The following is a 27,431-nucleotide window of genomic DNA, read 5'->3' as shown; positions in this document are numbered from 1 at the left end:
TGTCACACCTCTGACAGATTAAGTAAAATGCTTGTCTCTGCTTCACCTGAAATAACTTCAGTCTCAGTGTCAGCAAAGTTTCTCTGTCTCTGTCTGCTCCATGTGTCCTCAGGTCTGTCTCTGTCTGCTCCATGTGTCCTCACATCTGTCTCTGTTTGCTCCATGTGTCCTCAGGTCTGTCTCTGTCTGCTCCATGTGTCCTCACGTCTGTCTCTGTCTGCTCCATGTGTCCTCAGGTCCGTCTCTGTTTGCTCCATGTGTCCTCAGGTCTGTCTCTGTCTGCTCCATGTGTCCTCAGGTCTGTCTCTGTTTGCTCCATGTGTCCTCACGTCTGTCTGTCTGCTCCATGTGTCCTCAGGTCTGTCTCTGTTTGCTCCATGTGTCCTCACGTCTGTCTGTCTGCTCCATGTGTCCTCAGGTCTGTCTCTGTTTGCTCCATGTGTCCTCAGGTCTGTCTCTGTCTGCTCCATGTGTCCTCACGTCTGTCTCTGTTTGGTCCATGTGTCCTCAGGTCTGTCTCTGTTTGGTCCATGTGTCCTCAGGTCTGTCTCTGTCTGCTCCATGTGTCCTCAGGTCTGTCTCTGTCTGCTCTGTCACCTGGTCACAGATAGAAAGGAAAGCCAGCGATCGGGTACTCTGGAGGTCCGTTGTCGACGGCCTATACCCCAAAAGGGGTGTAAGGCATAAGTAAGTAAGTTAGCGTGCTGTCAGGTTGCGAGTGTTTGGCGTTCATGAACATTCACACGTGTCTATGATCAGATCTGAGTTTGATGATGACTGACTTCAGACACGAGTCCTGTTTGTCAGACAGACACTGGTCACTGCTACGTTTCTGGTGGATCTGAATTCACAGTGATCTGTTGTACATGAATCCATCTGCACATGTCAGATACTGCACATCACTGTGAGCTTTACTCCAGGATGGTCGACCATCTTGGACCCTTCTTAGGCTCTGGTCCTGGTTCTCAGACTGATCTGTGCTCTGCTGGTCTCACCTGGACTCACCTTCACCTATGTGACCTGGTCTCTGTCTGGTTATAAAGCTCTCAGAAGAACCAGGATGAACCAGTCTGTTGGTTCTGGTCACCGTGTGAAGGTGTTTGAATGTTTCTACATCTTACTGTGGATCTGTATCTGTTTATTGTGTTGTTGTTGTTGTTGTTGTTTGTAACTTTACAGATGCAGCCATCTCAGACAGGACTCAACTGTAAACACATCACTGAGCTCAGACATGACTCAGCTGGTTAAATACAAACTCGCAGGTTTACTGATGTTTCATCAAAGACACCAAAAGTGTGTTTCACAGTGTGTGAGTGTGTGTGTGTGTGTGTGTCACATGCAACAGACAGACTCTCAGCTGAAGTGTTTCAGACTGTCTTTGTGGACCTGACAGGTGAAGGGGGGGGCATATATCAGATACTTCCTGTCAGCTGACCTCTCGTCAAATCAAACCATTCTTTGGGTGTTTCAGTAAATTTTTTAATGTGTTAACACAACTGTGTTAATGAGTCAAGGACACAGTCTGTGATTGGTCAATGAGTCATGGACACAGTCTGTGATTGGTCAATGAGTCATGGACACAGTCTGTGATTGGTCAATGAGTCAGGGACACAGTCTGTGATTGGTCAATGAGTCAGGGACACAGTCTGTGATTCGTCAATGAGTCAGGGACACAGTCTGTGATTGGCTGACAGACTGTACCCAGACATGATGGAGGTCTAACAGCATCAGTAACAGTTTCTAACACAGACAGATGAATAAACCTTCACAGAGACACAGTCAGTGTCAGATTGATCATCACAGAGTGATGTCACAGTGTCTCCAGAGAGACGCTGCAGGTCAGCCGATCATTAACCTTCTGACCAGGACTCGATCACAGTGAGACGGCTAATGTTAGGCTAACATTAGCATCGGGGTCAAACACAGGAAGTCTGTCACACACATTATGATGAACGAGACTCAGTCAGTAGAGTCCAGTCTGAACACCTCGGCTTCAGTCATACAGTTTACTATCAGGTAACATCACATTTATCGTTATCTGTCTGATCCAACACCTGTTCCACCTGTCTGAGTGTGTGTGTGTGTGTGTACTCACCCTGTATCGATGCTCTTTGTGAACACTTCCCAGGAAACACTTCATACACAGGACACAGGTCGGGTCGGCTGCACACTCCCTGAACACAAACAACAGTCTGTTTATCACACCTGTCAGGCTCTGCCCACCCAAACCCTGTTACACACCAGATACCCCCTGATGACAGACAAAGGTCAGCTTGACTGTGACATCATCTTGTTCTAACATCTTATCTCAGGAACAGAAGGGGAGACATTCAGACTTTGATCTGATTGGTCAGATCTTCTGTGTGTCATGCGACATCACTAAAAGGAGTCAGTGGGTGTTTCTAAAAGTGAAGAATCCTTTCGTTGTAGAATGAGTCCTCCCAAGAAAGGATCCTCCAGAGACAGAATCATTCCTATCATTTAGTGAACACACATTGGAACAGAGTAACCAGTGTCCTCAGGTGTGTGTCATTAACCCTTGGGACAGAGTAACCAGTGTCCTCAGGTGTGTGTCATTAACCCTTGGGACAGAGTAACCAGTGTCCTCAGGTGTGTGTCATTAACCCTTGGGACAGACTAACCAGTGTCCTCAGGTGTGTGTCATTAACCCTTGGGACAGACTAACCAGTGTCCTCAGGTGTGTGTCATTAACCCTTGGAACAGACTAACCAGTGTCCCCAGGTGAAGGAGACTAGCTGATGGCTAGTGGCGGTGCTAGTTCTCGAGTCTCGTGTGAGTTGCCATGTAAACACAGCAGCCTGCAGGGCAGGCTAACTGACCACGGTGAGAAATGATGCTATAAAAGTGGAGTAAATTATGTCTCCAGCTGGCTCCGATACCCCGAACGAGTTTTGTGGATTAAAAACTCCACTGGACTTCTTGTGGGCATGAGGGTCAGTAAGTACTGTCTGTATCTTCATTCTAAAGTGGCCATTTCCTTTAGAGATCACCCAATGTGTGTGTGTTACCAGTGTGTGTGTGTGTGTGTGTGTGTGTGTGTGTGTTACCAGTGTGTGTGTGCGTGTGTGTGTGTGTTACCTGTGTGCGTGTGTGTGTTACCTGTGTGCGTGTGTGTGTGTGTTACCTGTGTGTGTGTGTGTGTTGCCTGTGTGCATGTGTGTGTTACCTGTGTGTGTGTGCGTGCGTGCGTGTGTGTGTGTGTGTGTCTCACCTGCAGGAGTAGGTGGGCTCTCCCACCTTGAACACATGACCACACAGCGGTGACGGCTGGTTGTTCTCCTGCAGGAGGGCAAGGCCAGTGGCCGGCTCCTCCCCCAGCAGGAGCCACTCCAGGGGAGCCAGGAGGAGCAGCTGATAAGCCAGCTCCTCCCTCTGCTCCTCCCTGCTGCTGCCCCCACTTGGACCCAGGCAAAGGATTCTGGGTACATACACCGCCAAGTGACGGTACACCTCCTGCTGCAGGTCGGATGCGGCCAGCCATTGCTGAGGAAGAGGAGGAGGAGGAGGAGGAGGTACATCATTTAATTAATAAGTGAAAATCAAAGATTTCAGAGTGTTCAATGTCAGATGTTCACATGTGTAACAGACACTCAGAGAATCAGTCTGATCAGAGGGGTATTCCAGGTAGGAGGTTCAACAAACTCTGAGTCTGACCCTGAACTCTGAGTTGATTTACTCTGAGATGGGAAACTCTGAGTTACCGGTTCCAGAACAGCTGATTTGAGTTAGTTCAGTCAACTCTGAGTATGTTCACTCTGAGTTAAGCCGACAATAAAAAGCCATCATCAATGGAGCTCCGACTCCACGATTCACCATGGCAACAGGTAAATAAAAGACAGCGCCTCCATTTTAATCCAGTGGATGTAGAGATATTAATGCATGTGTAGCAGACGGTGCACGTTTATCTTTAAAAGAAGAGCCTGAGTCAGAGCGAGGAAAGTGTCAATAAGTTAACCATAAAGTTAATAAGATAGTTTATTCATCATTTATCAGACTTACATTTCCTTAATGAAGCTAAAGTGGTGGAATCTGACTGTGTATCAGGCTGTCGATACATTACATTATATTAATAATATATAATAATATATTTGTTGAGATTTAATCTGATGGGGAAAAACACAGGAGGCAGAAGATTTAAAACATATAGGCTAGGCTATAGATCAAAGACATAAAGACATGACTGTAAACTCACAGTCTGACCCAGTAATAACATGTTTGGTGATTTGCACTTTAAAAGACGTTGAGGTTAAAATACAGTAGATTTTAAAATGTTGCACATCTATTTGTATCTTGACTCAACAGCATTCAGTGACTTTATTTCAGCTACAAATGTAGTAAATTTAAAGACAGTGAAATGCTGCACCATTGCTCACTCAGAAATATGAACATATAATCCCCAATATTAGGCTATAGGAATTATGTTCCATCAGTGCGACCAATGACATCAGTGATAGAGATCATTAGTCATTGATACTACGTGTCTGAAGCTTCATACCCATTTTTAAAATGTAAATAATTAGACCTACACATTATGTGCAATAAACATTTGGGAGCTGCTCTGACAGACTGACAGTCTGATCCTTGTGCACAGTGTTATAAAAATAATAAATATAAAAAGGACAGAGGTTTGATTCTGAGCTGAGGGTGAATTCTCGCTGTGTAATATTTGAATGTAAAGACAAAAACTGATGTCCAAAGAAATTATTGATGTGCATAAAATCAGTAACTTCAGACAGTCCTGAGTAACAAACTAATATCCAGCAGGATTTAGACTGTGACAGACGGTAAATCTCCGCTAGTTAATGCACTTTGATACAAGCTTTGACACGGACTGAATGAATGAAGAGTTTTCACTAAACCTGCTTTCTGGAATACCCCTCTGGTCCACTGTGATAAAGTCAAAGAGAAGAGGTCACACAGACATAAATCATATTCACTGTTTAATAACAGTGTAAATTAGTATTAATAATATTACGGGCTCCTTGTTTGTGAGATGAGGAAAAATAAAGATAAGAAATAGAGATAAATGTAATAAATGAAATTAATAAGTTAATTAATAAGTTAATAAGTGAAATTCTAGAAAATAATTCGTAAAATATTAAAAATAAATAAATGGGATAATAGAAATAAATAAATGAGATAATAGATATCAATGAGTGAGATAATAGAAATAAATAAATGAGACAATAGAAATAAATAAATGAGATAATAGAAATAAATGAGTGAGATAATAGAGATAAATGAGTGAGATAATAGAAATAAATAAATGAGACAATAGAAATAAATAAATGAGATAATAGAAATAAATGAGTGAGATAATAGAAATAAATAAATGAGATAATAGAAATAAATGAGTGAGATAATAGAAATAAATAAATGAGATAATAGATATCAATGAGTGAGATAATAGAAATAAATAAACTGGACAATAAAAATAAATAAATGAGTTAATAGAAATAAGTGAGTGAGATAATAGAAATAAATAAATGAGATAATAGAAATAAATGAGTGAAATAACAGAAATAAATAAATAAATGAGATAAAGGTAGATAAATCTAATTTCAGCTCCATGTTTGGTCATGTAAAGACAGATATAACTAATACATTAAGACAGGTGAGTGTACTGAGGGTGTGCAGGCTGACACACGCTGTTGATTGACGGTTATGACGGTTAATAACCGGTCGGTAGTGACACAGGATTTAACGATACAAAAAAACACGCAGGTGTGTTTATAAACACCGACAGTCGGAGTTGACGTCGTGACGTCAGACTGACACACACACACACACACACACACACACACACACACACACACACACACACAGCTGCAGCAGCTGTTTACGATCCAGATGTTTGACACATCACTCACAACTGCTAGCATTAGCATTAGCATTAGCTCCGTGTTGCAGATTAACCAGAAAAACGTCGAGCAGGTGAGAGCGCGCGCTGTGACGCGGTGCCAGGTGAGGTGAGGACGTCAGCAGGGACCGACAGGTGGAGGAGGAGCTTACCGACGCCGTGTCTTTGGCGGAGAAATTCAGGAACTCCGAACATAAAGCTGATGGTGGGTCTCTGTCGGACTGGGCCGCCGCCATCTTTCCTCCGTCTGCTCTGTGGCTGCTCAACGGAGAAGAACCCGGAACCGGAAATAAGCATCAGCTGAGGGGGGCGGGGCCAAGACTTTGAAAATACTAAGATCAGACAGAAAACACGCACGCGCGCACACACACACACACACACACACACACACACAGACACAGACACAGATAGGTGTCTGTCAAATAGATCACAAATCACAAATATGAAAACTGGGAACTATTCAATCTGTTTCCATGCCAATAGAAATATATTTTATATCTAGGTGCAGTCTATATACATATACATATATATATATATATATATATATATATATATATATATATATACACACACACACACATACATTTATATACCCAATGTTTTTCAAAAACCTTTGACAGCTATAGTACCTCAGATCCTTTCTATTGCTGCACTGAAGCTTTAACTCTTAGGGCCCAGTTTCACAAAGCACTGTGACCATTTACAAACTGCAATGACACAGAATAGATAAAACATGAATTTGTTGAAGAACTGTACAATATCCTTCTATGTTTGACAGATAAAACTAATCAATAAAGACATGTACAGACATTGAACACATGGTGTGTGCATTCGACTAAACTAAAATTTAAATGTCTTGTTTACATATAACAATGTTCCCCCATACAACTTACAGGAGTATTTCAGTGGATAGGCATGGTTTTTATGGATGGTTGTTCATCTGTCCTAACACACACACACACACACACACAGTCAACTTCATTGAAAGCTGTCTTAAGTGTTGTAGTGTGAATTCACCCTGCTGTATGACTTACTTTTACATGCACTCACACACACACACACACACACATTACTTCATTGGCAAGTAATTTAAGTGTCGTAACGTTAATTCACAGTGTGACTTACCCTTTATCATGTACTTTTTGGATGCTTTCCTAATCACTGCCTTTCTGCTCTCCTGGTTTCGGGAGGCGAGGGTAAGGCTGTGATGCTAACCTTTTGCCTAAAAAAAATGGATTTCAAGGTAAAAGTTGTGATTTTTCTTCCATTTTGCTGACGCTAGACCACCGAGCACTAAAACCCATGAAAATGGTAAACCCACTACAGCCAATCACAACGTGCCATGTCATCACCCCATCTTACAACCGCTCATATTGTGTGATGTCACAGGCAGTCGCAGGCCCCGAGCCGTTCTGGCAGGCCGAGCCGATCTTGTACCTCCACCAGTTCTGGTCTGATCCAGTTCTGGAGGACGATGCCTGATCCAAGATGGCTGCCAGGTCAGAAAGGTTCTCATTCTGCAGTTAAAAACCAAAACGTGTTGGTGAACAGATCTGAGGACAGAGAGACGGAATTGTGACACAGTCTGGGGTCATGTGACCAGTGCTGCGTCAGAGACTCCTCAACTCTGACTGGCTGTTTCTGTTCACATGCAGTGAGGTCATCAGAGGTAAGACAGCAGCAGAGATGATCTGTTTAGTTTCGTGTGAACAACCAAAGTTTTAAACCTGTTTTGTTTTTTTTGTACTTGAGGCCACATAGGACGTGAGCAGCACAGGTCGTCATGGAGACAACGCTCCGCCCACTGCTGCCAGAGGTGCAGGATGTCCTGCACCTCCTCCCTCAGCACCTCTTCCAGAGTCAACAGGAGCACCACGACCAGGAGGAGACCTGAGGACACACCAGTCCTGAGATGCCCCTGATTGGTCCATTTAAGTCTGTAACATTCAATATAAACGACTGCAGCCAGCCAATCAGAAGGATGAGAGTTCATGAGGACAGACCTACATGTGACGCACAGTGAGCAGTAAAAACCAAAGAAGAACAATCAGGAGGAGGACGGCCTCTGATTTTGGTTCAGATACAGATAGATCCTCCAATAAGCTGTCCCCACAGTCCCTTTACTGATGGACCGAACTCTGTCTGATGACCTGAGACAGATGTCCCCACAGTCCCTTTATTGATGGACTGAACTCTGTCTGATGTCCCGAGACAGACGTCCCCACAGGGACAGGGACTAACCCTTCCACCTCTGGAAACGTCACCCTGTTATTACATCTTTGTTTCACAGTGGCTACAGCTACATGATAGCTTCTCATTCAGAATGAAATAAATCTGAATGAAATCATCATGAATTAAAGTCTTTCCAGGATGTTTACATGGGAAATATTCATTCCGAATGAGGGGTTACACGGGAGATCAGTTCAATCACCTTTATTCAGGTCTGCACAAGGTTTGGGTCAGGGAAGGTTTCTGATTGGATAGGGGGCGGGGCGGATGTTACGTGTTTACGTTTACCTGAAGAAAACACTGTAGTCCTCGTTCCGGACAACAAGATGTTTGACGATGCCGTTCGTAGTGCGTTTTTCGGGCGTGTTCTGCTTATATTCTTGAAGCAGCAGTACGACAACAACCTTGTTCTGCTAATGCTTCATCTGTTGAGGAGGAGAAGGGAGGTAGAAGATTGAAGAAGGGAGATAGAAGACCGTGCTGTGGAGAATGGAAACCGGTGAGTGCAACAAGTCCGACTGCTCTATCTCAGCCCGTTGCTATGCAGCCCGTTGCTATGCGCGCTATATACAGTCAGGTCCATAATTATTTGGACAATGATACAGTTGTCGTCATTTTGGCTCTGTACACCACCACAATGGGTTTTAAATGAAACAATGAATACCTGCTTAAAGTGCAGACTCTCAGCTTTCATTTAAGGCTTTTTTCAAAAATGTAGTATGAACCGTGTAGGAATTACAACCATTTCTTCACACAGTCCCCTGACTTTAAGGGCTCATAAGTATTTGGACAAACTAACATAATCATCAATTAAACAGTCAGTTTTAATACTTGGTTGCAAATCCTTTACAGTCAATGACTGCCTGAAGTGTTGGACACATAGGCATCATCAGATGCTGGGTTTCTTCCCTGGTGATGCTCTGCCAGCCCTTTACTGCAGCCGTCTGCATTTCCTGCTTCTGTTTTGGGTGTTTTGCCCTCAGTTTTGGCTTCAGCAAGAGAAACGCATGCTCAATTGGATTCAGGTCAGATGATATGACTTGGCCATTGCAGAACATTCCACTTCTTTGCCTTAAAAATGTCTTTGGTTGCTTTTGCAGTATGCTTCAGGTCAATGTCCATCTGCACTGTGAAGCATCGTCCAATGAGTTTTGAAGCATTTGGTTGAATCTGAGCAGATAATGGTGCCCCAAACACTTCAGCTTTCATCCTGCTGCTCTTGTCAGCAGTCACATCATCAATAAATACAAGAGAACCAGTTCCACTGGCAGCCATACATGGCCATGACATAACAGTACCTCCACCATGCTTCACTGATGAGGTGGTGTGCTTTGGATCATGAGCAGTTCCTTCCCTTCTTCCTTCTCTTGTCTTCCCATCATTCTGGTAGTTGATTTTTGTTTTATCTGTCCATAGTATGCTGTTCCACAACTGTACAGGCTTTTTAGATGGTTTTTGACAAACTCTAATCTGGCCTTCCATTTTTAAGGCTAACCAATGGTTTGCATCTTGTGATAAATCCTCTGTATTTATTCTAGTGAAGTCTTGTCTTGCTTACAAGAGCAGCAGGATGAAAGCTGAAGTGTTTGGGGCACCATTATCTGCTCAGATTCAACCAAATGCTTCAAAACTCATTGGACAATGCTTCACAGTGCAGATGGACATTGACCTGAAGCATATTGCAAAAGCAACCAAAGACATTTTTAAGGCAAAGAAGTGGAATGTTCTGCAATGGTCAAGTCATATCATCTGACCTGAATCCAATTGAGCATGCGTTTCTCTCAAAACTGAGGGCAAAACACCCAAAACACAAGCAGGAAGTGCAGACGGCTGCAGTAAAGGGCTGGCAGAGCATCACCAGGGAAGAAACCCAGCATCTGATGATGCCTATGTGTCCAACACTTCAGGCAGTCATTGACTGTAAAGGATTTGCAACCAAATATTAAAACTGACTGTTTAAGTGATGATTATGTTAATTTGTCCAAATATGAGCCAAATTATGAGCCCTTAAAATTGGGGGACTGTGTGAAGAAATGGTTGTAATTCCTACATGGTTCATACTACATTTTTGAAAAAAGCCTTAAATGAAAGCTGAGAGTCTGCACTTTAAGCAGGTATTCATTGTTTCATTTAAAACCCATTGTGGTGGTGTACAGAGCCAAAATGATGACAACTGTATCATTGTCCAAATAATTATGGACCTGACTGTACGTCATCGCGCCAGAAGGGCAAGGAAACGAGCATGCACAGAAAGACTGAAATGAATTTAATGAGGAATGAGTGTATACATGCACACAAAATTCTTTCATTCAGAATGACAAACGGAATAAACCACCCCCTTTAATCGGATTTAATTTTCAATTGGAATGACTGTTTTTCAATCGGAATGACCGTTTACATGACCACTTTTAATCGGAATGGCCTTTCATTCCGATTAAAAGTGGAATTAAACTGTGCATGTAAACGTACTGAGTGTGTCGGTTGTCGTCAACATCCTAACCCTCTGAAAACAAAAAACCTCACCTGGAAATCAGACATTAAAAATTGTTAGCTAAGCATTTAGCTTTGTGTCATTAAACTTTTATAATAACAGACTGAAAATCTGTTTCCTCATCACTCATCACTGATAGGTGAAGGTCAGGTGACTGCTCTGTGGAACCTGTAACCACACGCAGCAGTGATGTCACACACATCACATGATGCTGATGATGACGTTGATATATCTGAGAGTTCAAAGGTCAGATTATGATGTAAACAGATTTTATTGAAGTTGGTTGTTGAAATAATCAGTTATTGATTCTTCCTATCGACAGATTCTACGACTGATAAACGTCCAATCAGCTGATGTTGATGTCTCACAAAAAACAATCACATTATGATGTTTACAATAAATAAATATTTTATTTTGACAGACAGGAAGTTATGTCATCACACAGTCAGTACCTTCAGTTCTTCTAATTCTTTATAGAATGGTCACAGAGCTGTGACCAGGTGACAGAGGAAAACAGGTGGATCAGGTGGATCAGAGTTGGTGGTTCGACTACGACAGTGTCTCTGAGGGGCAACTGTGATCATAGGTTCTATCCAAGCCAGTGGTTCCCCGCGTGATTGTAGAATCTATCCAAAGTAGTGGTTTTCCCCCTGTGATCGTGGGTTCTATCCAAACCAGTAGTTCCCCCCCGTGATCGTAGGTTATATCCAAACCAGTAGCCCCCCCATCATCATAGGTTCTATCCAAAGCAATGGTTCTCCCCCTGTGATGGTCGGTTCAATCCAAATCAGTAGCTTTCCCCATGATCATAGGTTCTATCCAAATGAGTAATTAGCCCATGATCGCTGGTTCTATCCAAATCAAAAGTCCCCCCCCCCCCCCGTACTCGTAGGTTCAATCCAAATCAATAATTCCCCTGTGATTGTAAGATCTAGCCAAACTAGTGGTTCCCCCATGATAGCAGGTTCTATCCAAACCAGTGCCCCCCCCCCCGCAATGTTAGCAGGTTCTGTCCAAACCAGTGGCTCCCCCCGTGATAATAGGTTCTATCCAAACCAGTGGCTCCCCCCCATGATAGTAGGTTCTATCCAAACCAGTGCCCCCCCCATGATAGCAGGTTCTATCCAAACCAGTGGCTCCCCCCCGTGATAGTAGATTCTATCCAAACCAGTGGCCCCCCCATGATAGTAGGTTCTATTCAAACCAGTGCCCCCCCCCATGATAGTAGGTTCTATCCAAACCAGTGGCTCCCCCCCATGATAGTGGGTTCTATCCAAAGCAGTGGCTCCCCCCCGTGATAGTAGGTTCTATCCAAACCAGTGCCCCCCCATGATAGTAGGTTCTATCCAAACCAGTGCCGTCCCCCCTCCCCCATGATAGTAGGTTCTATCCAAACCAGTGGCTCCCCCCCATGATAGTAGGTTCTGTCCAAACCAGTGGCTCCCCCTGTGATAATAGGTTCTATCCAAACCAGTGGCTCCCCCCCGTGATAGCAGGTTCTATCCAAACCAGTGGCCCCCCCATGATAGTAGGTTCTATTCAAAACAGTGCCCCCCCCCATGATAGTAGGTTCTATCCAAACCAGTGGCTCCCCCCCATGATAGTGGGTTCTATCCAAAGCAGTGGCTCCCCCCCATGATAGTAGGTTCTATCCAAAGCAGTGGCTCCCCCCCATGATAGTAGGTTCTATCCAAAGCAGTGGCTCCCCCCCGTGATAGTAGGTTCTATCCAAAGCAGTGGCTCCCCCCCATGATAGTAGGTTCTATCCAAAGCAGTGGCTCCCCCCCATGATAGTAGGTTCTATCCAAAGCAGTGGCTCCCCCCCATGATAGTAGGTTCTATCCAAAGCAGTGGCTCCCCCCCGTGATAGTAGGTTCTATCCAAACCAGTGCCCCCCCCCCACCAATGATAGTAGGTTCTATCCAAAGCAGTGGCTCCCCCCCATGATAGTAGGTTCTATCCAAAGCAGTGGCTCCCCCCCATGATAGTAGGTTCTATCCAAAGCAGTGGCTCCCCCCCATGATAGTAGGTTCTATCCAAACCAGTGCCCCCCCCCCCCCCCCCCATGATAGTAGGTTCTATCCAAAGCAGTGGCTCCCCCCCATGATAGTAGGTTCTATCCAAACCAGTGGCTCCCACCCGTGATAACAGGTTCTATCCAAAGCAGTGCCCCCCCCCCTCCCCCCCATGATAGTAGGTTCTATCCAAACCAGTGGTTTCCCATACAGTCTGTGTTCCAGGTGACTCCACAGAGCCAACACCACTCAGCTCTGCACAGAGGACACTGCATGTGCATACAGCCGCCTGCAGGGGGATACAACACAGTACTTCATATACAGAGTACAGACAGATACAGTTCTTATACACAGACAGACACAATACTTGCACACAGACAGATACAGTAGTTGTACTGTTACCGTTTCTCTCCACAGGAACTGAACATTGAGGGCAGCGTTTGGTCGACTCCTGCAGGAGGAGCATGGAGGCTTGATCCCACCTCCCCCTCTGAGAGGCCTCCTCCTCCACCACAAAAACCTGAGGAGGAGGAGGAGGAGGAGGAGGAGGAAGAGCAGTGTTTGATATATTTCAGTGCCTGAGATGATGTCATATGTTCCTGTTTTCGTCAGGAGCTCTGTGATTGGCCAGCTTACCTGAGAGGCTTCATCTATGGGCGTGGCCTGTTCCGCGGGACACACACCCTCATGGTAGCCCTCCCTGCAGTCTCTGCAGAAGATGAAACCACAGCCGAGCTGTCGGTCACACTCCACCCTCCTGCCGCCATCAGGTGGAAGAAGCCCCGCCCCACAGCCGGGCGACGGACACATCAGTCCTCCAATCATCAGCAGGCACTCCTCCGCGCCGTACTGCAGGTACCGCCCATACTGACAGACACAAACACACTGACTTTAAATAAAGTTTAATTCAAATGATGTCTGATTTAAATATAGTTTGATTTTAAATCAAGTTTGATTTTTTAATTAAATTTAATTTATATAAAATTTAATGTAAAAAAATGTAATTCAAATAAAGTTAGATTTCAAATAGATTTCAAATAAAGTTTGATTTTAACTAAAATTTAATTTAAATAAAGTTAGACTTAAATAAAATGTAAATTAAATAAAGTCTGATTTTAAATAACATGTCATCTAAATGAAGTTTGATTTTTTTTTTTAATTCAAACTTTCTTTATTGATTTTTTTACAGAACCCAACAAGTCACAGGCAATTAGTCAACATTCATGACAAAAAATGGTTCTGTCATAAAACAATCCCTCCGTCCCATCCCATTTCTGTCCCACCCACCCTGGGATACCACACATTCACTCCATCCATTCATATCATCACAGACCCTGGACAATCGGACATGCACAAATAGAATACCAATTAAAAGGTAAACAGCTATAATACCGACAGAGAGATATTAATAATTAAAATTAAATAAATAAATAAATAAAAAAAAACCAAAATAATAATAATAAATTAAAAAAAAGGGGTGGGGGGTGGGGCTCAGTTACTTTCTGCAGCAATAGTCAGTGAGTCAATGTGTACTAGAAAGGGCTGCCATGTCTTGTACAAGGTATCTAACGAACCTTTCAAGGAGAACCTAATCTTTTCTAGTGTAATGCAGTGCAATACCTCCTGAATCCATTTATTATGAGTAGGTGGGGCAGAGTGAGACCATTTTAGAAGAATGAGTCTTTGAGCAAGCAAGGTGGTGAGTGCATGATTTTCCTTGTGGATTTGAGGTTGGGATTCCAAAGAAGGCAGTAAGAGGCTCAAGCACTATAGTTTGGCCTACTACTTTGCTAATTGTTTCAAAAATTGCAGTCCAAAATTGAGACAGTAGCAGGCAGGTCAAAAACATGTGGCCGAAGTCAGTGGGTGACTGCCTGCATCTATTGCAAGTGTCTGTCCTATCAGGATAGATTTTAGCCAGTTTGGCATTAGTAAAATAAACTTTGTGCAGGATTTTACATTGTAGGAGGTTGTGTCTCGCACAAATAGAAGCTGAGTGAACACTATTAAGTATCTTCTCCCACTGTTCATCAGACAAAGGAATCTTGAGGTCCTGACCCCAGGCAGTCCTCAGAGAATTCAAACGATTAGGAGACAGTCTGTGGATGTAGTTGCATATGATTCCTATAAGCCCTTTCCGCTTAGTATTGAGGGTTAAGAATTGGTCTAACAGTGGTTCTGGTGGTCTATTTGGAAATTGGGGAAAACAAGATTTCACATAGTGTCTTATCTGAATGAAACAGAATAGGTGAGTATTTGGTAAGTTAAATTTTGAAACCAGGTCAGTAAATGAAGAGAAAATGCCCTCGATAAAGAGGTCATCAATAGTCACCAGCCCTCTATCAGACCAGGTACGGAAAGCTGGATCAGAGCATGAGGGGAGAAATCAGTGATTACGATAAATTGGTGATTGACATGATTGTGTGTGGAGGCCAAATGCGTTCCTGAACTGGTTCCAGATCATTAGTGTATTTGTTACAATCGGATTGAGACTAACCTGTTTAAATGACAGTGGCAGTTGAGAGCATACCACTGACCAAAGACAGAAGTGTGAGGAGATCTCAAGCAAAGCCCACCGTGGTCATTTGTCTACTGTTTTACATATGTTCCAAAAGAGGAGCTTGTTAACATTGCAGGCCCAGTAATAGTAGCAAAAGTTTGGGAGTGCTAGTCCACCTTGGGACTTAGGAAGTCGGAGGGCTGCTCGACTGATTCGTGCCCGCTTATTACCCCAAAGAAAGGAGCTTATCAACTGGTCAAGTTTTGAAAAATAGGTCTTCCTTATGTAAATAGGTATATGTTGAAAAAGATAAAGATATTGTGGTAATAATGACATTTTAATCAGGTTGACCCGCCCAATTAATGAGACTGGGAGTGAGGACCATCTAGTAAGATCTGATTTACAACGGTCGAGCAGTGGGTTAAAATTTTTTGGAGAATAGTTCGGTAAATGATTTTGTCACCTGGACCCCAAGATATTTGAAACCATCTGTAGCTTTTCTAAAAGGGAGGGAACCTTGAGGGAGACAGTCAGCAGCAGGGTAAATGGGGATGTAGTCACTCTTTCCCAGGTTCAGCTTATAGCCAGAGTACTTTCCAAATTTCTCAAATATACTCAAAATTATAGGAAGACTGGAAGCAGGGTTCGAAATATATAACAGGAGATCGTCTGCATATAAGTAAAGTTTATGGAGAATGGCCGCGGCGTATGACACCCTCAAACCTATTCTTGTTCCACAGCCAAATGGCTAGGGGTTCGACAGTTAGGCCAAAAGGGGGCAACCTTGACGGGTGCCCCGGTGCAAAGGAAACAAGCATGACTTTATACCATTAGTATTTACCGAAGCTACAGGAGATATAAGAGTTTAATCCATTCCACAAAACCGGGGCTGAGGCCAAATTTATTGAGAACATAAAATACTATCTCCATTCTACGCGATCAAATGCTTTTTCAGCATCCAAGGCAAGGCAATTTTATTTATATAGCACCATTCATACACAAGGCAATTCAATGTGCTTTACAAGAGAAATACATTAAAATAAAACATTAAAGGAACAATAAATCATTAAAAACAAAAGCTAAAAGCAAGACAGTAAATAGTTAAAAACAATGCAGAAAATGCATTTAAAAAGCAAACATAAAGCAAAAGCAACAGCAGACAAATATAAAAACAATAGCTACAGATTATCCTAACAATAAGTTACATATCTAGTTCACTGGTAAGCTGCAGTAAATACTAATGTTTTAAGCCCTGATTTAAATGAGTTGACAGTTTCAGCCGACCTCAGATATTCTGGAAGTTTGTTCCACAGGCGGGGAGCATAGAAACTAAAGGCTGCTTCACCTTGTTTGGTTTTGATCCTGGGAACACTGAGTAAACCTATTACAGATGATCTGAGGGGTCTGGATGCTTCATAACATACAAGTAAATCAGAGATGTATTTAGGCCCGAGACCATTTAGTGCTTTATAGACAAGTAACAAGATTTTAAAGTCTATCCTTTGACACACAGGAAGCCAGTGCAGTGACTTAAATGGATAGTGCACCCAAAAATGAAAATTCAGCCATTATCTACTCACCCATATGCCGACGGAGGCCCTGGTGAAGTTTTAGAGTCCTCACATCCCTTGCGGAGATCAGCGGGTGGAGCGGCTAGCATACCTAATGGTAGATGGCGCCCCAGACTAACGTCCAAGAACACAAAATTGAATCCACAGAGTACCACCATACTGCTCATCCATAGTGATCCAAGTGTCCTGAAGCCGCGACATAAAAAGTTGTTTGGAAAAACGTCATATGAACTCTGTTTTTAGCCTCACTGTAGCCTGTAGCTCTGACTGCTTCTCTGTGCTCCGCGCTCACGTGTGCGCTCAGGGTGATCGGTGATGCACGGTCTCTGAAGAGCAGCAGTCTCGTCAGTACTGATGTCCAGATTATCAAGTGCAGGCATCGGCAATTCCCAGTCTGCGCAGCAAAGACTTTCCTCATCCGTTGGCATTGCTTTGCATTTGAAACAACTACACCACCAGGTTTCCAGTGCTCGACTCCGGTATTCTGCGGCTGGCTGAGGGTTAGGCTCATGAGCTGCGGCGGCTGCTTCGTCCAGTAGCCTGAGTTCCGTGCATATACTCGGGCTCAAACAAATATGGCTCAACAAAGAAATGCTGTTCCTCCTCAGTTTAAAAGTCTTCAGACATGTTGCACTGTCCTTTGCTAAAAGACTGTAGTGCAGACCTACAGGCTACAGTGAAGCTAAAAACAGAGTTCATATGATGTTTTTCGAAACAACTTTTTATGTTGCGGCTGCAGCACACTTGGATCACTATGGATGAGCAGTATGGTGGTACTCTGTGGATTCAATTTTGTGTTCTTGGACGTTAGTCTGGGGCGCCATCTACCATTAGATGTGCTAGCCGCTTCCCCCGCTGATCTCTGCAAGGGATGTCAGGACTCTAAAACTTCACCAGGGCCTCCGTCGGCATATGGGTGAGTAGATAATGGCTGAATTTTCATTTTTGGGTGCACTATGCCTTTAAGCACTGGCGTAATGTGCTCCACTCTCTTGGTGTTGGTGAGGACTCTGGCAGCAGCGTTCTGGACAAGCTGCAGTTGTCTGACTGATTTTTTACTCAGGCCTGTGAATACACCGTTACAATAGTCCAGCCTGCTGAAAATGAAAGCATGAACAAGTTTTTCTGTATCTTGTTTAGACAGAAATTCTTTTATTCTTGCTATGTTTTTAAGGTGGTAGTAGGCTGATTTAGTCATTGTCTTAATGTGACTATTGAAATTTAGGTCTGAGTCCAGAACTACACCAAGATTTCTGGCTTGATTTGTAGGTTTTAGTGTCATGGCATCAAGGTGAGCGCTGACTATTGATCTTTGTTCTTTGGGGCTTTGTTCTTTCTCAGTTTTTTCTGTGTTTAGTTGTAGAAAATTCTGGCACATCCATGTATTGATTTCGTCAATGCACTTATTTAGCAGATGTAGGGGACTGTAGTCATCTGGTGACACTGTTATGTAAAGTTGTGTGTCATCTGCGTAAGTATGGTAGGAGATGTTATGATACTCCATAATCTGAGCAAGAGGGAGCATATAGATGTTGAACAGAAGAGGCCCAAGAATGGACCCTTGAGGAAATCCACATGTAATTTTTGTTCGCACAGATTCATAATTGCCAAGTGACACAAAGAAATCCCTGTCTTGTAAATAAGATTTAAACCAATTTAGCACAGTGCCACAAAGTCCCACAATCTTTTCTAGTCTGTCGAGCAGTATCTTATGGTCAACTGTGTCGAATGCAGCAGTGAGGTCCAGTAATACCAGAACTGAAATCTTTGATGCATCACTGCTCAGATGAATGTCATTGTACAAGTGCAGTCTCAGTGCTGTGATGTGCTCGAAATCCAGACTGAAAGGCATCAAAGGAATTGTTTTGCTCCAATAAGGTGTTAAGTTGCTGAAAAACAACCTTTTCAATGATCTTTCCTAAAAATGGTAGGTTTGATATGGGCCTGTAGTTATTTATTACCGAGGCATCCAGATTAGGCTTTTTTAAGAGAGGTTTAATGACTGCAGTCTTCAGGGCCATTGGAAAAAGGCCTGACTGAAGAGAACAGTTGACTATCTGTAGTATATCTGATGCTATGCAGTTAAAACATCTTTAAAAAAAGCTTGTAGGCAGAGTGTCAAGGCAGCAGGTAGTGGACCTAAGGTTTCTAACTATGTCTGTCAAAGTAGCATAATTTAATGGGTGAAAAAGTGCCAAATTAACTGGAGTAGTCTTATGAGGCACAGGTGAAATAGCCACTGTGTTGGAGTTACAGACTGTCTGTCTTATCTTTAAAATCTTGTCTGTGAAAAAAGAAGCAAAGTCATTGCATGCCTTGGTGGATAGCAGTTCAGGAGGGACTGACGCTGATGGGTTTGTCAGTCTGTCAACAACAGTAAATAAAGTCTGTGCATTGTTGTTATTTTTGTTGATAATCTCAGAGAAAAAGGACTGCCGCGCCCTTTTTAGCTACAAGCTATAGATGTGCAGACTTTCCTTATAGATGTCATAATGAACCTGGAGTTTGGTTTTTCGCCACCTGCGTTCTGCTTTTCTGCATTCTCTTTTTTTGAGCTTTTATCCGTGTGGCATTCCTCCATGGTGTTTTTTTCTTACCAGAGATAACTTTGACCTTCATGGGGGCAATATTGTCCATAATATTCATAGCTTTAGAGCTGAAACTATGAACCAGATCATTGACAGAGACTGAGGGGATAGAACAGATAGAACGAGTTCAGGAGAGTCGGTAGGAGGGGAGTAAAGAATGTTGAATAACCTCCGAGTGTTTGAGGATGAGTGCCTCCCAGAAATGAAGCCAGTCTGGTCTGGATTGATTAAAACTGGCATAACTCTCTGGAGGCGACTGACTAACACTTTCGCTAAAATTTTGAAAACTACGTTCAGGAGAGAGATTGGCCTATAACTACTACACAGTAGCGGATCTTTATCCTTTTTTAGCAATATGGTGATTGAAGCTTCTGATAGAGTGGGTGGCAGTCGACCTTTTTCCAGGGCCTCATTAAAAACTCGGACTAGAATTGGGGCTAAAGATGTAAAGTAGGTCTTATAAAACTCTGTGGTGTAACCGTTGGGCCCGGGTGATTTATTACTCTGTAAGGCTTTCATCGCTTCTTTAACCTCAGACACAGTGATTGGTGCACCCACATCTACTGCAGCCGCTAAATCAATTTGTGGGTACGTAAGCAGGTCAAGAGGGTTTGGGCCTTCCCAATCAGTTGAGGAGGTTTCGGAGGAATACAATCTAGAATAGTAGTCAGCAAAGGCGTTGTTTATAGTGGTGGGATCGGGTGTAACTTCATCCAAATCCAGCTTAATCCTCGGTATGAGTCTAGATGCCGCCTCAGCCCGTGCTTTATATGCCAGGAATTTGCCTGCTTTGTCCCCCATCTCGAAAAAGCGTTGTTTTGTGAGTAGCAGCTGCTTCTCTGTCCGACCGGAAGACAACAGATTATATTGTGATTGGAGTTGTACTCGTTTCTTATACAGTGTGTCAGAGGGATCAGCAGAGTATCGGGCATCTAATCTCTGGATTTCTTTCAATTTGGAGTGCTCCGACTTCCTGAAACCAGAGATGAAAGACATAATTTGTCCGCGTAGGTAGGCTTTAAAAGATTCCCAGAGTATGTCACTACTAATGTCTGGTGTGTCGTTTATCTCAAAAAAGAGCTGAATTTGAGAGGCTACAAAGTCTTTGAATTTTGGTTCAGATAATAAATGAGAGTTAAATCTCCAGAGTTTGGTGGGTGGTCTGCCCTGAGAAAAATTTATATGTAAAGAAACTGGGACATGATCTGAAATTACTATAGTGTGATAGTCGCACGACAGTGTCTCATGTAATAATCTATTGTCAAGCAGGAAGAAATCAATCCACGTGTATGACCGGTGAACATGAGAGAAGAAGGAGAAAGCTTTTCTGGAAGGATACATAGTCCTCCAGGGGTCAGCTAGGCCTAACTGGTTTGCATGAAACTTTAAAGCGTTGGCTGATTTAGACAATGTAGACTGTTTGGTGGAGGACCTGTTGAGGTCTGTATCTTGAACGTGGTTGAAATCTCCTCCAATAATTATTTGATTATTTGATTAGAACTTCAGTATACAGCCCGTTGCTCCATCACCTCGGGGTCACCTCAAAGAAGACCACAGGTTTACCCTGATATTGCAGCTCAGATCTCCTCTTACAGGCCTCGCGGAGAACCTTTTCTTTGGTTTGATAATCATGGAAGCAGACGATGACCGACTTTGGCTTCTCGCCTTGCTTGGGTTTTGGGGCCAGGGATCTGTGTGCTCGATCTAGCACGGGTGGTGTCGGTAGTATTTCCTCACCCAGAAGTTGAGTCAGCAGTGTGGAGAAAAAAATCAGTTGGTCGCGGTCCTTCAATCAACTCAGGAAGTCCTATAATACGAACGTTGTTACGGCAGCTTCAAGCCTCCAGATCCACCATTTTAGCTTTTCACTGATAGCCATTAGCTCTGCACACAAAGCCTCCAGACTTAGCAGGCGTTCATCTACTGAGTCCACATTAGTTTCCAGAGATGTAATTCGTTGGCCGTGGCTGGACACAGGAGCTTGTACGAGATGTATTTTGGCCTCCAGCGCCGAAAAGGATGCCTTGAACTCCGTTGCTAGGTCAGCCTTGTGGCCTTCCAGAAGGCTGGTTAGCGCGGCCATGCTAACGTCGCTAGCAGTTGTCTCGCTGGGGTCTTTTTTACTTTGTTTTCTGTGCTTATTTGCCATTTCAGGAGGCGATATGACGTTGAGGTCAATGAACCAGTTTGCTGGTAGAGATGAAGAGTTGGGTTAACAAGAATAAAATTGTAAAGAGTATGGGAGAGCGGGGTAGAAGCGTCTACTCCGTGTCTGCCATCACCGGAAGTCCCATAAAGTTTGATTTTTAATACAACTTAATGTAAATAAAGTTTGATTTTAAATAAAGTTTAATTTAAATAAAATGTAAATTAAATAAAGTTTTATTTTAAGTAAAATTTAATTTAAATAAAGTTTGATTTTAAATAAAGTTTGATTTAAATAAAGTTTGATTTTTAATACAATTTAAAGCTCCAGTAGGTAACATTGTTTTGGTATAATTGAGTAAAAATTTTATAATATCCTCTAAGCATAATGTAAATCAAGTGGTCTGAGACAAACAATAGGTTTCTGCACCTCACCATGGCTCTGTGTTCAGCCTCTAAAGAAGGAGAAATAGAACCAAGTAGGATAAAATACTCGCGTGCTCGTCTGGTTGGAGGGGCTCAGGGCGGAGACGAACAAAACCTAACTCAGATGAGACTCAAAAATCAACCGTTTTCAGGCTTTCTACCTACTGCAGCTTTAATGTAAATAAAGTTTGCTTTTAAATAAAGTTCGATTTAAACAAAGTTTGATTTAAATTAAGTTTAATGTGACAGTTTGGTCTCTTAAATAAAGAGTGAAACATCTGTATCTTCATCCTTCACTGATATAAACAAACAAACATAAAAAACAAATGTGTATATAGAGTGTGTACAAATTAAGTGTGTATATATATTAATCCTCTGACAGTGTGTGAAGAAGAAGAAGAAAAGGAAGAAGAAGAAGAAGAAGATTATAGCTGCTGCGCAGCAATGGTCAGGGCCGGGCAATTCTAGGCAAATTTAGGCAATTCTGAGCAACAAGAGGCAGAATAAGAAGACAACAAGAAAGTTGCCATTACAATGTACATTTTGCATCAGTTGAAGCTTGAACTCACAACCTCTGACACCAAGGAGCATCTTCTATCTGACTGAGCTAATCAGCCAGTGACAACTCATCTGTGGCTGAGTAAGCCAGCCACCAGGATGACAGCAGCTGTCAAGGCAGATTTCAAACTGCTGCCATAAATTCAGTTATCAAAAAATCTGAAAAAGAACAAAGACTGATTATCAGCATAAGTGAAAAACTGATGTGTAAAATATTCCCATTGACAGCAATGGTTCACATGAGGACAGAATTCAAAATGCTGTCAAAAATTTAGTTTTTGATATATAATTCTGATATTTGCCAAACGTCATCCATTTTTTTCATGAACATTGAAAACTTATTTGGCAAGAATTTGCAATTATATGTTTACAGTACTGTTTACAGTCAAACATTTTGATGCACTGTAGGCTCAGTTTCTGATAAATCAAAAATCTGTGAGGACAGTTTGTGGAGGACAGTCTGAAGATGCTCTGTAGCAAGTTTGGTGTTAACTGAGCAAAAATTAAGGGAGGAGAATGGTTTAAGAAGTTTTACAGTTTTTGAAAAAAAAACGTGATGAACTTCATAATTTGCAATAGGTTTAAATGTACAAAAGTTTTTTCAGTATCGGGGCTACATTTTGGTGAAAGTTACGAAGCTGTAGCACATACGGTCGATGTGTTGTGAATTTTCACAGTTTTGAACTTTAGACACTTGCTGTAGCGCCACCATGAAGACTACTGACTTGTGTTTGCAGCTTGGCAAATCTGGCATAGGACTGGACCTTTGTGCAAAGTTTGGTGATTTATCGCGCATGGGAAGTAGGATTTCCTCGGAAGGAGAAGAAGAAGAAGAAGAAAGAACGAGCAGGAAAACAAGAGGGTCCTGGCAGGATTGCCTGCCCGGCCCCTATAGAAGAAGAAGAAGGAGAAGAAGAAGAGGAGGAAGAAGGACGGTGTCACCTGATCCTCTCCCAGAATCCTGAAGTGATGTAACTCTTTGATGAGAGAGTCGACGCAGCCGGCTGCACGTGTCACATGTCACATGTTTAAACACAGACAAAGGAAAAGAAAGAAGAAAATTTAAAAAATGACATTAAAAAACCTAAATTTTAAAAATGATTTTAACACATTTATGAAATAAATTAAATAGTATTTTTTTTTAAAAAAAAAACATTTAAACATATTAAAACATATTTAAAACATTTGAACCCTGTCAGATGGGTGTATCAATTGTATTGATAACGTATTGAGTCCACGATGTGACGTCTTACCGGCACACGGCAGCGAGTAGCCAATCAAAGGATGGTGAACAAACTGGCGCTCGTTGAGTCGGGTCTGACAGTAACGACGGAAACAGTCCAGACAGATCACATGACGCTCTGAACACTGGAAGACCAGGACCACGTCCCTGTGGGATACACACACAGACATGTATCGGACAGCAGACGTCCCCTCAGCGTGTGATGACCTCACTGTGTCTGTGTGTGTGTGTGTATGTATGTATGCGTGTGTGTGTGTGTGTGTTACATGACGTCGGTGCAGGCAATACACGGGACGTCTCTGCTGTTGGTCATGATGAGGTCGAGCGCCACGGAGACATCATCCTCTGATGTCGGATGGGACGCACACTTCATGTAAAACTCCTGCACACACACACACACACTGAATACCTTTGGATGAACACACTGAACTATCATGGCTCTGTGACACAGAAGCCCCGCCCTCTTACCGCTTCGTTGCCATGACAACTCTCTGATTGACACACGCCATGGATACGACCTCGGAGGAGAACGTCTTCCCAACAGGACGGACCCTGAGAGAGACAGGTCACCATAATCACCATCATCATCATCACCATCGTCATTATCATCATCACCATCGTCATCACCATCATCATCACCACCATCATCATCATCATCACCATCGTCATCACCATCACCATCATCATCATCATCCTCACCATCATCATCATCATCACCATCGTCATTATCATCATCACCATCGTCATCACCATCATCATCACCATCATCATCATCATCATCACCATCGTCATCACCATCACCATCATCATCATCATCCTCACCATCATCATCATCACCATCACCATCATCCTCACCATCATCATCACCATCATTATCCTCATCATCACCATCATCATCATCACCATCGTCATTATCATCATCACCATCGTCATCACCATCATCATCACCATCATCATCATCATCACCATCGTCATCACCATCACCATCACCATCATCATCATCACCATCATTATCATCATCATCACCATCATCATCACCATCATCATCATCATCATCATCACCATCATCATCATCATCCTCACCATCATCATCATCACCATCATCATCATCCTCACCATCACCATCATTATCCTCATCATCACCATCATCATCATCACCATCATCATCACCATCATCATCCTCACCATCATCATCATCATCATCATCACCATCATCATCATCATCCTCACCATCATCATCATCCTCACCATCATCATCATCATCATCATCATCACCATCATCATCATCACCACCATCATCATCATCACCACCATCACCATCATCATCATCATCATCATCATCCTCACCATCATCATCATCATCATCATCCTCACCATCATCATCATCATCACCATCGTCATCACCATCATCACCATCATCATCATCACCATCATTATCCTCATCATCACCATCATCATCACCATCATCACCATCATCATCACCATCATCATCATTATCATCACCAGTCAGTGGATATAAACCTGATCTCAATGTGTTTACAGATGACATCATCAGCCTGTGACATAGTCAGGGATCAGCTGACTCACCCTGCTGAGCGTCAGCGTTGTCTGTCTGCAGCTTCGGCAACAAACTCTGAGTTTTCCTGGTTGGATCGATCGACAACTTTTACAGTACACAAAGAACATACTGTGACCACACCCATTGAATCCATAGATGCCACGCCCACCTGTACATACATAGGTACACACAGTGAGACACACAACACACTGTAGGAGTACTGACATACAGCAGGAGTACTGACATACTGTAGGAGTACTGACATACAGCAGGAGTACTGACATACAGCAGGAGTACTGACATACCACAGGAGTTATGACATACAGCAGGAGTACTGACATACTGTAGGAGTACTGACATATAGCAGGAGAACTGACATACAGCAGGAGTACTGACATACTGTAGGAGTACTGACATACAGCAGGAGTACTGACATACCACAGGAGTACTGACATACCACAGGAGTACTGACATACAGCAGGAGTACTGACATACTGTAGGAGTACTGACATATAGCAGGAGAACTGACATACAGCAGGAGTACTGACATACTGTAGGAGTACTGACATACAGCAGGAGTACTGACATACAGCAGGAGTACTGACATACTGTGGGAGTACTGACATACAGCAGGAGTACTGACATACTGTAGGAGTACTGACATATAGCAGGAGAACTGACATACAGCAGGAGTACTGACATACTGTAGGAGTACTGACATATAGCAGGAGAACTGACATACAGCAGGAGTACTGACATACTGTAGGAGTACTGACATACAGCAGGAGTACTGACATACCACAGGAGTACTGACATACAGCAGGAGTACTGACATACTGTAGGAGTACTGACATATAGCAGGAGTACTGACATACTGTAGGAGTACTGACATACAGCAGGAGTACTGACATACTGTAGGAGTACTGACATACAGCAGGAGTACTGACATACCACAGGAGTACTGACATACAGCAGGAGTACTGACATACTGTAGGAGTACTGACATACAGCAGGAGTACTGACATACTAGTGACACTGACCTTCCAGGCTTGCAGTCTGTGCCTCCTCTCTTGTCTCCTCTCTCAGCTCCTCTTCTCCCCTGTCACCTCCTCCTGCTGCTACTTGGGCTCCTCCTCCATCGCTCCCCTCCAGGATCACAGCCAGGCCAGAGGAGGTGGAGGGGAGGCGCGAGGAGCTGAGGTCCACCCTGGTCAAACTGCTCTGCTCCTCCTCCTCAGCCTGAGCCAGGCGCTCCGGCAGGAGGAGGAGCTGTGAGGAGGAGGAACCTGATAGAGGGAGGACGACATGGACTGTACTCTGCTCCGGGAGGTCACAGCCCTAAGAGGAGGAGGAGGAGGAGGAAGGGATAATAATTAATATGAAAGGAGGAGGTGAGGCCTTCTCTGTCTCTTCCTGTCCCTCAGGTTCTCCTCAGGTTGTCCTCACCTGCAGGGTGGAGGTGTTCTTCAGTTCCCTCCCAGCGAACAGAACCCTGAGGTTGTCAGGTCGGACTCCCTGCTGACTCCCCACCACCTCCTTCAACTCCGCCACGCTCGCATCCTCCTGCAGCTCCACGGCCACACCTGGGCCCAGGTTATACCTGACGAACACTGATACAACCAGGAAGTACTGTGACTACATTACTCTGAGAATACTGAGTACTGTTACTGCATTACTCTGAGAATACTGAGTACTGTTACTGCATTACTCTGAGAATACTGAGTACTGTTACCGCATTACTCTGAGAATACTGAGTACTGTTATCGCATTACTCTGAGAACAGTGAGTACTGTTACCGCATTACTGCATTAGAACACAGTAGAACACAGCAGTAACACAGTAGTAACACAGTAGAACACAACATAACAGTAGAAGACAGCAGTAACACAGTAGAACACAGTAGAACCACAGCAGAACACAGCAGTAACACAGTAGAACACAGTAGAACACAGCAGTAACACAGGAGAACACAGAAGTAACACAGTAGAACACAGAAGTAACAAAGTAGAACACAGTAGAACACAGTAGAACACAGCAGTAACACAGCAGAACACAGTTGAACACAGCAGTAACACAGTAGAACACAGTAGAACCACAGCCGTAACACAGTAGAACACAGTAGAACACAGCAGTAACACAGTAGAACACAGAAGTAACACAGTAGAACACAACAGTAACACAGTAGAACACAGCAGTAACACAGTAGAACACAGAAGAACCTCAGCA

At 43.2% G+C, this 27,431-nt stretch overlaps 2 protein-coding genes and 1 pseudogene across 3 annotated transcripts in view; all 3 read right to left on the bottom strand.

The window, feature by feature from the left end:
* The window catches only part of ubr2 (ubiquitin protein ligase E3 component n-recognin 2), a 50,925-nt gene extending 44,746 nt beyond the window's left edge, over window positions 1–6,179 (bottom strand). For both annotated transcript variants that reach the window (XM_033612472.2, XM_033612474.2), the window contains exons 1-3: window positions 6,034–6,179; window positions 3,233–3,504; window positions 2,096–2,174 (exon numbers count right to left, since the gene is read on the bottom strand). In XM_033612472.2, the coding sequence (XP_033468363.1) occupies window positions 2,096–2,174; window positions 3,233–3,504; window positions 6,034–6,117 (435 nt within the window). In that variant the 5' untranslated portion in view covers window positions 6,118–6,179. The remainder of the gene's footprint in view (window positions 1–2,095; window positions 2,175–3,232; window positions 3,505–6,033) is intronic.
* A 6,578-nt stretch (window positions 6,180–12,757) lies between these two features.
* Window positions 12,758–27,431, bottom strand: part of prkn (parkin RBR E3 ubiquitin protein ligase) — a 16,152-nt gene continuing 1,478 nt past the window's right edge. Inside the window, exons 2-11 of the mRNA XM_078176266.1 lie at window positions 26,652–26,815; window positions 26,246–26,543; window positions 25,235–25,374; window positions 24,116–24,199; window positions 23,914–24,029; window positions 23,658–23,794; window positions 23,347–23,408; window positions 13,253–13,483; window positions 13,019–13,136; window positions 12,758–12,905 (exon numbers count right to left, since the gene is read on the bottom strand). Of these exons, the coding sequence (XP_078032392.1) occupies window positions 12,802–12,905; window positions 13,019–13,136; window positions 13,253–13,483; window positions 23,347–23,408; window positions 23,658–23,794; window positions 23,914–24,029; window positions 24,116–24,199; window positions 25,235–25,374; window positions 26,246–26,543; window positions 26,652–26,815 (1,454 nt within the window). The 3' untranslated portion in view covers window positions 12,758–12,801. The remainder of the gene's footprint in view (window positions 12,906–13,018; window positions 13,137–13,252; window positions 13,484–23,346; window positions 23,409–23,657; window positions 23,795–23,913; window positions 24,030–24,115; window positions 24,200–25,234; window positions 25,375–26,245; window positions 26,544–26,651; window positions 26,816–27,431) is intronic.
* The window catches only part of LOC144458410 (uncharacterized), a 1,977-nt pseudogene continuing 1,374 nt past the window's right edge, over window positions 26,829–27,431 (bottom strand).

This window comes from Epinephelus lanceolatus, chromosome 17 (assembly GCF_041903045.1).
Source record: "Epinephelus lanceolatus isolate andai-2023 chromosome 17, ASM4190304v1, whole genome shotgun sequence".
NCBI classification, from domain to species: domain Eukaryota; kingdom Metazoa; phylum Chordata; class Actinopteri; order Perciformes; family Serranidae; genus Epinephelus; species Epinephelus lanceolatus.
This window is presented reverse-complemented; position numbering and strand designations above follow the sequence as displayed.